Source organism: Lotus japonicus, chromosome 1 (genome assembly GCF_012489685.1).
Source record: "Lotus japonicus ecotype B-129 chromosome 1, LjGifu_v1.2".
Taxonomy (NCBI): domain Eukaryota; kingdom Viridiplantae; phylum Streptophyta; class Magnoliopsida; order Fabales; family Fabaceae; genus Lotus; species Lotus japonicus.
In genome coordinates, this window is record NC_080041.1 from 17,599,455 (window position 1) to 17,614,874 (window position 15,420).

General features: G+C 35.5%; 1 protein-coding gene across 1 annotated transcript; it reads left to right on the plus strand.

The window, feature by feature from the left end:
* Positions 1-2,752: 2,752 nt before the first annotated feature.
* Positions 2,753-5,219, plus strand: LOC130733923 (exocyst complex component EXO70B1-like). The gene has a single exon (XM_057586214.1). It carries the CDS (start codon positions 2,773-2,775, stop codon positions 4,876-4,878), a length of 2,106 nt encoding a protein of 701 aa, XP_057442197.1. The 5' UTR covers positions 2,753-2,772; the 3' UTR covers positions 4,879-5,219.
* Positions 5,220-15,420: the final 10,201 nt, after the last annotated feature.

A 15,420-nucleotide genomic window follows, 5' to 3' on the forward strand; every position in this document is an offset into this window, starting at 1 on the left:
AAGCAATCTAGATGATTATTTGCTTAAGGACGGTCACAAAATGACCCAACCAACTCATGCATATTTATGATGAGATGTGAGATTTCTTATTGGGACTCTAGAAGAGCTACCAAAGCTGTAGATTTGCTAAAGAAATAATCTGAGATAAAATGGTTGAGAATGAAAATTTTGTCTAGCCTTATCAATTGAGTATCTAAAGGCTGAGGTATTTATGTACCAAGTGACTTATATTGCAAAGGTATTAAAAGGAATCTATATGGACAAATCATGTCCATTGTGTACTCTATTGATTGTAAGGTCATTAAATGTACATAAAGATCCTTTTATACCTTGAGAAAAGAATGAAGAATTACTTGGTCCTGAAGTACTATATCTTAGTGCTATCAAAGCATTAATGTATCTTGCTAGTCATACTCGACTTGATATATCATTTGCTATTAACTTATTAGCAAGATATAGTTCTTCACCTACACGAAGACATTGGAATGGAATAAAACAAGTCTTTCGTTATCTTAAATGCACATTGGATATGAGTTTATCTTTTCCCTCTATGTCCAAGCTTGATCTAATTGGTTATGCAGATGCTGGATATTTGCCTAAATATCTCAAACAGGTCACTTGTTTACATGTGGAGGAACAATCATTTCTTGGAGATCTGTGAAACAAACTATGATAGCCACCTCGACTAACCATGCAGGAAATATTAGCATTACATGAGGCAAGACGAGTATACGTTTGGCTGAGATTCGTTATTCAATGCGTACTTGATATTGGTGATTTGTCCTCTGGAAAGATGCCGCCAACAACTATATATGAAGATAATACTACATGCACTGCTCAATCAAAAGAAGGATACATCAAGGGAGATGGACAAAGCAAATATCACCGAAGCTTTTCTTCACTCATGATCTACAAAAGAATTGTGACATAAACATGCAACAAATTCGTTCAAGTGATAAATTGACAGATTTATTTATGAAGACTCTTCCAACTACAACACTTGGAAAGCTTGTCCGGAATATGGGAGTTCGTCGGCTCAAAGATCTCTATTAAAATGCATTGCACTCTTTTTTCCTTAACCGTGTTTTTTCCCATTGGGTTTTTCATGGTAGGGTTTTTAATGAGGCAATGTACAAAGACGGACTATAGAATTATGTACTTTTTTTCCTTCACTAGGTTTTTATCCCACTGGATTTTCCTAGTAAGGTTTTAATGAGACACATTCTTAAGGGATGGTCATCCAAGGGGGAGTGTTATGAAATATATGGATGCCCATCAGAGTTAAGAGTCCATGGGTCAGGTCCACACGTATACTTGTTCAACACTCCAAACCTAATAATATAAATACAATGGGGAGTCTGCACCTAGCAGAGTATCCTCATCACACTATTTCTCTATATCTTATTCCTCTATTCTCCTCTCTTATTTACTTTCTTACTCTTTATTCATAACACTGAAAAGATAATCAAATAGGGGATTTGATATTCTCCCATTCTGCACCCCAATTTTGATGTCCTCTTCTTGTTAAAATTACAAAACTACCTTATTTCCTCTTTCACGTTCTCATCCTCTCACTCCTCACGGCTTTCTAGATTTAGTTTTGGGTTTTCAAAATCCGGTAACTTAAAAACTCATCTATCGAATTTTTGAATTTTCAGTACATATATGTTTGAATTCTGAGTGCTAATATCTAGTATGTTAAAAACACATTCCCGAATTTTGGAAATTCAGTATGTAAGAAGTTGGTAAAACAAACTATCAGGTTCTCTGAAGAGTGGAGAGAGCAGCATGACGATGGTAGAACAATGGCATAGTGGTGAGAGTGAAGAGTGAGAAGTGAAGGGAGAAACGCTAGTCTCGGTCACTAACACTATATAGAGTTGGCTGCACCAACACTAAATAGTCAGAAGAAAACCTGTTTTTTAAATGCGTTGTGTCGGCCTTGCATGGATTTAGTCGTCACTAATGTGAAAATATAGCGCCTGTGTTGAAGCCAACACTAATGATACAACGCTACATTGAACGTTTTTTGTAGTGAAAAAGACTTTGAGACGATCCTCAATTACTCTTTAAATTGACGGTAGTCGGTGGACAGAAGGTCATAGCAATTTGGGCTCAATCAGTGAGGTTAAGAGAACTATAATACTTAGGTTAATTTAGTATTTTCGTTGTCTTGAAATTTTTTCTCAAACTTTTTTTCATTATGGTCCTGCTACAGATCACTAGGGACCATGGTGGATCGAATCCATTAGCTAAAGTGTGAAACTTGATTAAAATATATCGAATGTGACGTTTTAATTTTAATTTGAAATATAACGTGAAACAACACATGTTAAGTCTGAGCTACTTTCTCTTAGAAAGTTGTGTGTTTGACTTTCATTGTCGATGTGAGAAATTCTTTAGTGAACAATCTGTAAGTACTCCTATATAAGCGGCCTTTTTTTTGTCTTAAATACATATTCTAATTTGTGATGACGATAGAAGTCGAACTCAATCAAACTTGTACTTAAAGAAAAAATAGGTGGTCATAATATGCCGAGGTATTATAATCTAGAAAATGTTTGGTGGACATGAAGTATTCTAAATACCTGGTGTGAGAAATGAAGAGATGAGAAATAAGTAATGAATCTGATATATGATTGATGTGAACTGATAAAAAGAAAATTGTGGTAGATATATTTTGGTGTATATAGTGTTTTGCAGTTTATCAATCATATAACTTGTACTAGGTGATAATTATTTGGCTTATTTTATTCCTTTCTTTGAAATTTTATGTCCATTAAAATGGAGGATTTCTCATCCTTAAACAAAAACTATGGCAGGTTGTCTGTGAAAGCAATTCTTAGTCACTTGAGAGAAAAGATGATACCCGTTCTCATTCAAACTCAGAGTTGGATATTACAGCCAAAATTATGGAGATTTTTGGGTTTCGGTTCATCAATTATTGGACTCTTTTGCTATGCTTTCAGCTCCTCCTTCAACCATCTATTTGGACAGTGGACTTTCTTGAAGATATTTCTCTATAGCATTTTCAGTCTCATAATCTCATTGACAATTTTGTTTCCAAACACATGGCAACACTCAAGAAGTCACAGGTTCAAAGCTCACTCAGCTTTTTTAGTTTTGACAATCACCACAGTCTATTCCTTTTTATCAGATAAAGTGGTGAATAATGGAATACCAGATGCATATAGCCTCATTTCAAGTGCTGCCTTTGCCATCATGTCAGTGAGTTTGTCAAGACAGATTCAATGTGGATTTGAAGTTGATCTTCTTTACTTTTTTCTAGGATGTCTAATGATGCAACTCATGAAGATTAAATTGCAGTTAGTTATTGTTGGGGCTTGTTTCAGCTATTGCCTTATTATTCTTCGTTCTTCATTTTCATCAATGGGTGTCGCCGCCTCAGCAGAAAATGTGTTACCTGGACTAGTCCAAGATGAACAAGTTATTGTCATTCAGGTAGATTCTTCTCAACATCAGGTGAATACAGATAATTGTAGCATCACGCAGCGGCGGCTAATGAATTGTATGAAGGAGCTTCAGCAGAACAATTCAAACCTCACATACATACTTCTGAAGCAGGTGAAAGAGTACATTGAAGATAACTCTGAATTGGCGGTGACCGACCATAATTTCATCATGGACGCGCTGCCGCCGGAATTGATGAACAACCTTCAGGAAACCGCCAAGTTGGTGGTGGATGCTGGGTTGGAAAAGGAGTTCTCCGAAGCCTACAGCAATTGGTGGAGGGAATTTCTAGAAGAGTGCCTGATAAACAAAGTATTAGGCTTGAGAAAGATGGGATTTCAAGATTACATGATTGGAAGATGGATCAAAGCTTCTAAAGTAGCTCTGAGGATAATTTTTCCGGGCGGACGGAGACTCTGGGACCAGGTGTTCTCTGCATTCTCCTCCTCGGCCGCCTCTGATCTTTGTTTCTCAGAGGTTTGCCGAGGAGCCGCGATTCAGCTTCTGAATTTTGCTAATGCGTTTGCTAACAGGAGCCCTTCAGCTTGGCGTTTGTTTAGGATCCTGGACATGTTTCAGGCACTTGATGGCCTAATTCCGCAGTTTCAATCACTTTTTACTGACTCTTTGGTGAATGAAGCTATGAGAACTCAGAAGAGATTGGGAGAAGCAAGCAGGGACATTTTCATGGAATTCGCGAATCTAATTTTCGACATTCCTGAAGCAGATTTAGATGCTTGGGATAATGGTGGGGTTCATCTAATGACCACCATTGGTGTCACAGAATACTTAATTCCTGCATTTTGGTCAAGGCAAATTCTAGAGCAAATTTTACTAGAATTCCCAATTTCTGATGGAGCTGGAACATCTTCATTCTCCTTGCAGATGGAGTGGATAATGGAGCAATTTGAAGGAAAATTGGAAGATAAGTCCAAAATATACAAAGATCCTGCTTTGTGCTATTTTTTCATGATGAATAATATGAGGTACATTGATAGCCAATTGGGAACAACCTTGGGGGATGATAGGTTCCAAAAGAAGGCACAGCAGAACTTTGAACTCTATTGTAGAAGCTCTTGGAGCAATGTGTTGGAATTTTTGAAGCTGGACATTGATGAGTCATGGGATTCTAATGTTGCAGCAAAGTCAATGATAGAAAAGCTCAATCTGTTCTATCAGCACTTTAAGGAGGTCTGTGGTGTTCAATCAACATGGCGTGTATGTGATAAGCAGCTGAGGAAACAAATAATAGAGTCTGTTGAAAACATGTTGTTGCCTGCATATAGGAATTTCATTGAGCAGTTTAAGGATGTTCTTGGTAGGCAGAGTGATGAGTTTATCAAGTATGAAATGTGTGACATTCAAGGTATGCTGAACTCAACTATTTGTTTCGTAGGATCATGCTGAAGTATTAGACTTTAGAGGCATAATTCTACCCCGAAGTTAGCTTGAATTGAAGATTGTCTTCTCGTATATAAGAGCTATCTTGATGATGTCTTTAGTCAATATGAGATCTCTGAACACACCCCTCACGTCCATACTGGATATATGAAGTGTGAGATTCACAGGAAAGAACATTTGTGAGTGACTCATATGTGGATAGTCTCCAATAAACAATATAAGATAAACTCAATTGGAATTCAGGTTAGATCTAACTCTACCTTAATAGAATGGCTAAGGTGCACCTTATATGAAGGAAGAATTACAAAATTTTAATTATATGTATTCCGCGTGGAACCATTAAGGCATATTTCATTTTCATCTTCTTACATTTTAGCTAAGCTCGATTCATTTCCTAGTTGAAATTACATGATGAGTTTGGTTTCTCCCTTTCATCAAAGCAAACAGAAAAACACAACAAATTAACGAAAACGCAAAACTCTGATGTTAACTCAAGTGTGAACAAACATTGAATATTTGAATTAAGGCATATCTTCATGATTTTTTTTATGCCCACCAATAATTGTGACAAGCATCACTCTACTTTGTTTTTTTGCTGAAAGTCAACAAATGTTTCAATAGATGGTTGTGACCGCCACATAAAATAAAACTCCCGTATCATCTGTTGCCAACAGCTTCCCAAATCTTCGAACAAGTTTGACTGTGTGGCAATAATTGTCTCTCAATTTATGAAGTCATTTTCCATCTCAAACTCTTCTCTGCTTCTTACATCATCATCAGACTTAAGAGTCTAATCGAAGGACGCTACCTTTTAGAAAGCAACTACTATGACTATTCCAATTTTCAATTGCCTGATACAGGAAAGGCTATGGAGACTTGTGGGATTCATGTCAAGTGCCATTGGACTTTTCTGTTAGGTGTTGAGTTCCACTTTCAAATATCTATTTGGAGAGTGGAACATTTTCAAGGTAATCATTTACACGGGGTAGATTTCAGTCAATACTTAGTATTCAATGAGTTTCATGCTGAAAGCTCATTCGGGTATTCAGGTTTTGAGATGAAAGAGAGATGGTAAGAACAGACGGGTTCATTTTGAGGCTACCCAAGAGTTGGTTAGTCGGATGTGATCATTGTTCCGGTATGGAACTATCCTCTTGGGCTAATCGATTTAGAACGAAAGGAATGTAAAATAGACCAATGAAAAATCAAGCAAGGGCTAAGCAATTGAGAGCGATAAGGAACAAACAAGATGAAAAATGCGTGAAAATGTTAGATCCCCCACCGCTTGGGTGGTGTCTGTCTTTTATAGCTTGGTTTTGACCCGCTAGGGATCATGGGTCGCCTGGCCCAATAATTGTACCAATAATGGGAAGCCCAATACATAAAGCTGATACGCCCATACCAGTACACAAGCCCACAAGACACCAAGTCTTAAAAACTTTAAGACGAAGTGTGTCTTCTGATCAAGCCCACAAGTAATCAACTCACCCAACACTATACAAAGACTAACAAGTAATTGACACGCCAAAAATGTGCAAAGGAAATAATGGGCACACAGGCTCCAAAATCAAAATTTTAAAAGGCATAAAAAAGCTCAAGTAATCATTCCTTTGTCATTTCAACTTATGTTGTTACTTCTTGATCTTTGTGTAGCGTGTGCAACCCAAATCGTCTCTTCGCATCAATCACAGCCTCACTGTCATTATCATGATTAATTTTCTCTTCCCCTAAACCATGATCACAACCTGCTCTCATAATACCACAAGTAATAATGCACAATAATTTGAAACTTAGACAAAATAAAAGTTAAAGACTTAAATGTAAATCAATAATATGGAACACACTTACTTCACATCGCTTGCACATTCATCTATGCTCAGTGTAATGCATCCTTTGTAAGATGAACTTTATCATAAAAAACGATATTGTTTAATATCACCCAAAGGACGATATTGTTTAATATCGCCCAATAATCTTATCATTTTTCTATCAAGTTCGAATACGACTTTTCATCAGAATCATCCCGCCTTTCTTTACTGTATATAGTAAAATACTCTTGAGTAAATCTCAGAAATTTTGTAAAGTTTAAACTTAATCAACTACTTTGGAATCATAAGGCCTTTGTGTATATAACTTAGTCAAAATTTTCATTTTTGACATAGTTATTCATGGAAATCAAAGTCACGATATTTGATTTCATTAATATGCTCGCGTGGAGACTTGTGCTTATTTTGGACAAGCTTAAATCCAATTTAAGGCTGTGCTTATGAATTCGTGGTCAAATGCTCTTGTTTTAAGAGACTTACTCTTTTCTCAATTGTCTGACGTCGCCCAATTGATAGACCTTAGTTGATAAGTTTCCGCTATGGGAAGAAATGAAATGTTACGCCCTTGAACATTTTTAAAAAGGTTATGCCTCGTTAAAAACTCTCCCGCCTGGGGTAGAGAAAAGAGTGCATATGAAATGTTACGCCCTTGAACATTTTTAAAAAGGTTATGCCTCGTTAAAAACTCTCCCGCCTGGGGTAGAGAAAAGAGTGCATACCTGTTGCTCCTTTCTTTTTCTGTACATAATGTTTTATGCTTTGACTGTTTTTAATCAACTCATCACCTGTCAATTCATCACCTTGTTAGCATGAGATAAAATATAATATAACACATTGACAATATCAAAGCTAGTTGTTCCCATTCATGACAATTTTCAATTTAATTGATGATTTTTCTTACAACTGGCCAAATTGTAAAAAGAAAGAACAATTAAATTGAAGGGTAACTTTGCACATTACGTTATCAAGTTTGCAAGCATTAATCTTCCATCTCTCTTATTCACTGAAGTTTCTCACTTCCCACTACTTGAGTAGTAATACGGTTTGAAGAACAAAATAATCACCTCCTCTATTTAAAACTGCAGCTTATCAATAGTCCATCTTCACATATAAATAACACACAGTGGGTGGACTAAATTAATTTCATAAAATAGTTACTCTAATCACTTTAAAATGGATATGGAAAGTTAGTGATGCACCTTACCAAAATAAACTGGCTGTATACCCAAAATGTTTTAACTGCCACGCCCAAGTAAGAAATTAACAAATTGCAATAACAAAACATGATCATAATACTTGCACTCACTTGAAAAGCATACACTTGCACTCTTTCAAAGAAGAATTTTAACACAGGAGCAGTTCAAGCGTGTATATTATACAAGCATCATGTGTGTCACAAACTCATCATGTAAATGTAACTCCAGAAAAAGAACATGTTGTAAGCACAGGTCTTTCAAAAACAGTATTAGAATAAAGATTCTTCAACCAATAAAGAATTAACATTAAGATAAATGGAGTCAAAAAACCTGATTTACGGATAGCATGAAACAAATCAAATCTGCCATGAAGGGGCTGATAGGCGAACCAACCTCCCGGCGAAGGACACTTTTGAAAGTCACCAACACATATGCCATATCTTTGCGCCTTTGAGACTTTGGAAGGGCGGTCCAATTTGCGTCTAACCTTGACATTGAGCTTCCTAAAACAGTCGGTGTGCCAGAAGTATTCCTTTACCCAGCGGCTTTCACAATCCTCATTTTCGCAAGTAAACTGTATTAGATTCTGAGAAGCAGTAACTCCCAGGAGCTTTTTCTGAGTTCACAATTGCAATAGTTAAATAATCCAATAAAATGTTAAAATACAAGCATGGTGGAAAACTTGGAATTTTCACCCTCTTTAAGATCCTGAAATATGTGCTCTATGTGCAGATTTTTAGCTTAAATAAAGTATCCGAAATAAAATCAGTTCCAGCACAGGCGTGTATATTTAAAACAAATATAGCCAAGCATAATTCTGTTTTGATACAATGTCCATTTACTTCAAAACTGAATGGCATTGACAGGATAATTGATAGTACAAAACTAGCAGGTATGGATGAGCGCAATAAGTGAGGAAAGACTAAAACATTATGAACATTAATAGGGAAGTACTTAGCACAATTAAGTAAAAGAACTAACTAATTAACTAATGACTATCAAAGCATGAAGTTCAAAATGTAACCAATGTCCTTAAGACACTCACTTTTCCTGTATCAAAGACCATTTTACAGCCTACTCTGCCACTTTCTTTCATTTGGCCCAACTCATGGCAAATCATGCTTCAAAGCATAAATAGCAGAAACAAGCAAATCATGCTTTGCAACACAAACATCAGAATCAAAATCACAGCAAAACAAGTAGCATAGCACGTAGAGCTTAAAATAACAGGTTCAAGAATATTTCCCTTTAAACACTTTTAAAAACTGTTCAGCAAGCACAAAGCATAAGAAATATGCAGTGTTTAGGAAAGAAGGTTAACATGCTTCAATTACCAAAATCAAATGATCACTCATTCTATTTAATAGCTTCACAATACAGATAAGATTAATTTCACCATAATTTTCACATAATGAACTCAAACATGTCAACATACATTCAGACTCATATTCAATTACTGATTAACACAAGCACATAAACATTTCATCCAACACATAAAAATTCAGATAAAGATAAGTTAGAATGTGCAAACCCAACATGTCATTTGGACTCCAGTTCTTGGCATTGTTCGAACACTAATGTCATTCAGTTCGCCTAGTCACCATCGCCTCAGTTTGCTCAACCAAAATCAATAATCTGCCATTTTGTTTGCAATCACTCTCCGCTATGCCGACACTGGATGTACCGCTACCAGCAACAGGAAAGAAGTCATCCTCTTTGTGCCGATTCTAAAACTGTGGCATGCAAAGAAACAATGCTTTTCTGAAGCATTTCGTCAAACAGTTGGCATGCTCCAACTCATAGGCTTATTCTTCTTAATCTGCCATGCTCCTCTCTGTCTCATATCAAAAGCACAGAAGAGAATGATGAAATTAATTTCAAACTATTGATAATCAAAGCACAAATCTAATGGAAACAGAACCGAAACAAAAAGTAGAAGAAAAATTTGAAGGAACAAGGATCTATTGGAATGGTCCTGAATCAATTTGGTTTGATGCAACTCATATGCAAGTATGAACAATTTCGATTCAGAGATGGCGGTTGAGACAAAATGAGCGGTTCCAACTCCGAAGTGGCAGTTGAGACAAAATGGCTATTAAATTTAGGGTTGGCGGTTGATATTGAGTGGGCGGTTTCAACTCAAAAGTGATGGCTTCAACTCCTAATTGGCGGTTGAAATTGTATATCCCGTCGTCAAGCATCAATTTCGCCCGCGCCTGAACTTCCGCCCCGCCGTTGGAGACCGCGCCGCTGCGAATTTCTGTTCTCCTCTTCGTCCCCTTCCCTTTTCCTCGATCTATTCTGTTTTCTGGTTTTGTGAATTATGGGTAGTTTGGTGGCAGATCGATGATGACGGCTCAGAGGATGATGAAGAGAAAAATGGTGCTTAGCGATTGTAAATTCAGAGAAGAGGATTGATATCGGTTGTACGCTGCCATGAAACTTAGTTACTTGCTTGTGACCAATGATGAAATGCGAGATAACATATTTGAACTCCAGATGAGGATTGGCAAAAGGGAAAAGGATGAAAGCGGTGGTTGGAGAAAAGCTTGTCATGATGATCCGGTGACGGATGAATTTGTGGAAGTGGGGAAGTTTTACCTGGCCCCACGGTGGGCGCCAATGTTCCGGTATGGAACTATCCTCTCGGGCTAATCGATTTAGAACGAAAGGAATGTAAAATAGACCAATGAAAAATCAAGCAAGGGCTAAGCAATTGAGAGCGATAAGGAACAAACAAGATGAAAAATGCGTGAAAATGTTAGATCCCCCACCGCTTGGGTGGTGTCTGTCTTTTATAGCTTGGTTTTGACCCGCTTGAGATCATGGGTCGCCTGGCCCAATAATTGTACCAATAATGGGAAGCCCAATACATAAAACTGATACGCCCATACCAGTACAATCATGAAAAGTAGAAAGTAAAAAATTAAATTAGGAAAAAAAGTTTAGAGAAGCCTCAAAGCTGCGAAAGTGATTGAGTAAGTTCCTTATGAATTTATCATTACACCAAAATTCAGATCTTAGTAGGCATTGAAGATATAATAACTGGCGATTTAAACCGCTGCTAAAGTTCTTCATGGCGGATACGCAACTCCCACGGGCAGCAACAAGTTTCTTTATGACATGTCATCTGAAGTAAAGTTTCTTAACTATTGCAGAAAATTAAGTTTCTCTACGTGGCAAGCAACTTTGCTCCATCTCTTCTAAATTTAATGATTAAAAAATAAATAAAAAAACAAATAAAAAAGCAAATAAATAGGTAACTGGGTTTACAAGAAAGTAGTGGGGTAAACCACGAGTCCACCTGGTGCCTATTTTTAGTAATCAATGGAAGAACCACCCGTATATAACAACAACGATTTAATTTAAGCATTTGTTTAAACTTCTGCAGATTTATTAACGTAATTCGCCATTTTTCAACAGCAGTTAGAATCGCCAATATAAGACGGAGAAACCGCTGCAACACCATAATTTAATTTCAGCGTTTCTATGATTTATACCACCACCAAAACCATAATTTAATTTCAGAAACCAAGATTTTCTTTTTATTTTTTATTTTGCAACCACATAAAATGTCTCGTGTCCTTTGTGTTAAGTAATTTAATTATTACTTGGACATGGACTAAAGTTATCTATGATGGAAGTCTACGGCGAAAATTCAAGAAAATCTACATTCATTTCAAATCTTGACACTGCAACTCAATTTGAAACTAAAATATATATTAAAACCATTCTAACTTCAAATTTGACTATTTTATAAGTTCTACACGAAGAGAGTTAATCTACAAACTTTTTTAAATAAATCCATAAGATAAGTGCCTAAAACACAATAGAAAACATGGTAAAATTAACACTTATCAATGATTGTTTGAACTAAGTAAAAACAGAGAGTGTTGGACTTGCTTGCTTGAAACTTGCTTGAATTGGAGAAAATACAGAGAGTCGTAGAATTGCTAGCTCAAAGATTGCTACAAGCAATCATTTTACAGCAAAGAGTGTTGTTCTTTTCAAGTGAAGATTGCTTGAAGTCACCAGATTTTGCTTGAAGCCAAAGGTAAGATGGTTGATAATTCTTCACCACGAAGGAAAGCTTGTAGGAAGTTTCTTGGAGAAACATAAGTGGCCATAACTTGTATAAAAGGCCCAAAATTTAGCCTTAAACATATATACTGGATTGGGAAGAAAAAAGAACTTATACTCATGAGAGGAAACACGAAGGAAAAAAGAGAAGAAAGAAGTCTAAGGTTCTTGTATCTTTCAACGAGCTGGAGACACGCCGACAACGGCACACAATCTTCATCTCTTCCTATTTTCTCTTGCAAGCTTGAATAGCATCATGTCTATGGATAGCTAAACCTCTTTGTGTTGGGAATGGATGTAAAGTTTTGAATTTTATGTATTCATCTATATTTTCAAATATAAATTTATGTTTCTATGTGAAGATTTCAATGATTCATCTTATTCTTAATGCATGCTAGTTTTAGATTGATCAACTAGAACTTCAACTTGGATTTGATAAATCAGTAGGAACTAACTGTTTGAATCTGAAATAGATAACATCTTCTATTACATCTAAGGTCTAAGAATATGATTAGTTAAATAGTTAAATAACACCTAAATTTAATGCTACCTTCTTTCTTAATTACTCAATGAGTTGATGATTAGTTAGTGAGTTGATAATCTTTTCCGTGAGGGAACTAAGAAGATAATATATGGTCCGACAAAATTAAAAAGAGTTAAATGAGCATGCACCGTCAGTGTAAATAAATTTTACACAGACATTCAATTGAATTCCGTCACATCATAAAATATATCTTTATTTTAATTAAAATTTAAAACGAAAGCAATTATTCTTCCTACGTGGCATGTTGTGATTGGTTGTCAGTGTAAAACTATTTTACACCGACGATGCATATCCATTAAACTGAATCAAATATAGAGCATGGTTACAATCGTTTTCCCAACTTGGTTACAACTAGTTTTACTATCGTCTGTTTTACTTTTCCATGTGCTATTGATTATCACCAAAACAACCCTTTAATCAAACTTTAAATCATTGCTTAAGTGATTTTCTAAAGACAACGTTGTATTTTCAATTTCCTGTGAAAATAATATAACGTCTTGAGAGATTAGAAAGTAGAGTTGTAAAAATCATTTCAATAACGAAGAGTGTAAGTTTTATTTTACACAGTCACGTTTCAAGGATGTGGAAAAAACATTTTTTTATTTAATTCAATTGATTGATGTGTCACATTTTTTAAATCTGATTGATCTTAGTGTAAAAAATATTTACACAATCAATGCATCAAAATTAAACTCATAGAATTTTTTTTTTTGTTTAATTTAACTAATTCACTACAAGAATAGTATTGTATACCGACGGCCAGAAAGCCATCGGCTGCCTTGCTTGAGGAATAGTTTCACGAAAATGGAGACGAACCAGAATAACGTCCGATCTTGTTTCTGGATTGAGTAGAAAAGGGATATATGAAATTCGTTAGGTTCCTTTGTGCATCTCGTAGCTGAAACGACAGATTCTCTAGCTACATTACAATATCTCGCTCCTTATACAGGAGCAGCTCTCGCTTAATTTTCGGTAAAAGACTCTATTACTGATGACTTAGCCGTTGACAAAGAATTTTTTTTAAAATAAAATAAAATAGAAATTAAACATGCATAAGCCCTTAGTAATTTGGCAGAAAAAATTAGTGTGTTATTACTAACAGTCCAAGTCGTAGATAATCTGACAGATAATTAACGCGCACCATTAACGAAAGTTTTTTTTTTGAATGAATTTGAGAGTTTGTTTGGGCAGGGTAATGTGCCGCCAAAAATATTGATGAACATTTTCGTCAATAATCTATAAATACCATTTGTAAACTTGTCAGTATTTATCGATGGTATAGGCCATCGGTAAATTATATATAGGCTCGCCGACCTTGATGATTATTTAATTCCATTTATTTTTAATTCGCATATTATATTGTTCGATATAATCGATCTTTAAAATTAAGTATTTTTTTGAAACAGTTCTATGAGATGTACCAACAACAATCATGGGTAGATGAGTGTTTTGTAACCACTTACTTAAGTATGAGTATAATTTAACTTAATATCATTTTGTATTATCTTAATCGTAACATATATTATATTCTAATGGTGCTGAGAATTTTGAACCACCATTTGTTATTCTGTGAAATGCGCGATCAACAACACTTAAAAACTGTCAATCTTAAAGCTTAGTTTGCATCTCTGAAAGTACAAATGGACGATGAACATAAAGAGGAGAACGACGATAAGGAGAAGACTAATGAAAAAGAACCTGAATTAAAAAAAAAAACTAGGAACTACTGGTGGCTCGAACCGTTAGTAGTTAACCACGGTAATGACCGTCGATAATTATCGATAGTTTTGTCTGTCAGTTACCAATAGTTTGGCACAACCGTCAGTAATCAATTACTGACAAGCCATGTAACAAAGGCTTGATAGTCGTCGGTCAAACCTCATTACCAACATTTTTTAGTGTACACTGACGATTTTAGGCGTTGATTATATGTTGTTTTTTTCAGTGATTAATGTACACATCTTTAAAATCTTGTTTGCAGCCACTGTAAAAATATTTACTCGTGTATCAAAACTAAACTCCTATAATATATGACTTGTAGCATGAGATTATGAAAAATATTGAGGAGAACGACGATAAGGAGAAGACTAATGAAAAAGAACCTGAATTAAAAAAAAAACTAGGAACTACTGGTGGCTCGAACCGTTAGTAGTTAACCACGGTAATGACCGTCGATAATTATCGATAGTTTTGTCTGTCAGTTACCAATAGTTTGGCACAACCGTCAGTAATCAATTACTGACAAGCCATGTAACAAAGGCTTGATAGTCGTCGGTCAAATCTCATTACCAACAGTTTTTAGTGTACACTGACGATTTTAGGCGTTGATTATATGTTGTTTTTTTCAGTGATTAATGTACACATCTTTAAAATCTTGTTTGCAGCCACTGTAAAAATATTTACTCGTGTATCAAAACTAAACTCCTATAATATATGACTTGTAGCATGAGATTATGAAAAATATTGATGGACACCACTTTTGGCGAGCATCAAACGACACTTACAATTTATGAAGGTTTCTAACCTACAGAATCAAAAAAAATATATTAAATGTGATTCAAGAGGTTTCAAAACGCACGTCTGAAAAATATACATATAGTTAGTGGGAGTTTGAAACAGCCACAATCATTTTTAATATTTTTCTAAACTCTACAACTTGTGATAGTAAAAAATTGTCACAAGTTGCTAAAGTTTCTAGGTATCCGCCAAGAAATGGTATCCAATTATCACAACCTTTTATTTATAATAAGTGTTAATTCACACTCCTTGAACACCTCCACTTGATAGAAAAAGAAAGAATATGAGAGATATGATAAGTAATGTGATAGGGAAAGAAGAGAGATATGAAAAGAAAGAGAGTGAAAATGAGATAAATATAGAAATGTGTGAATGAATCATATAA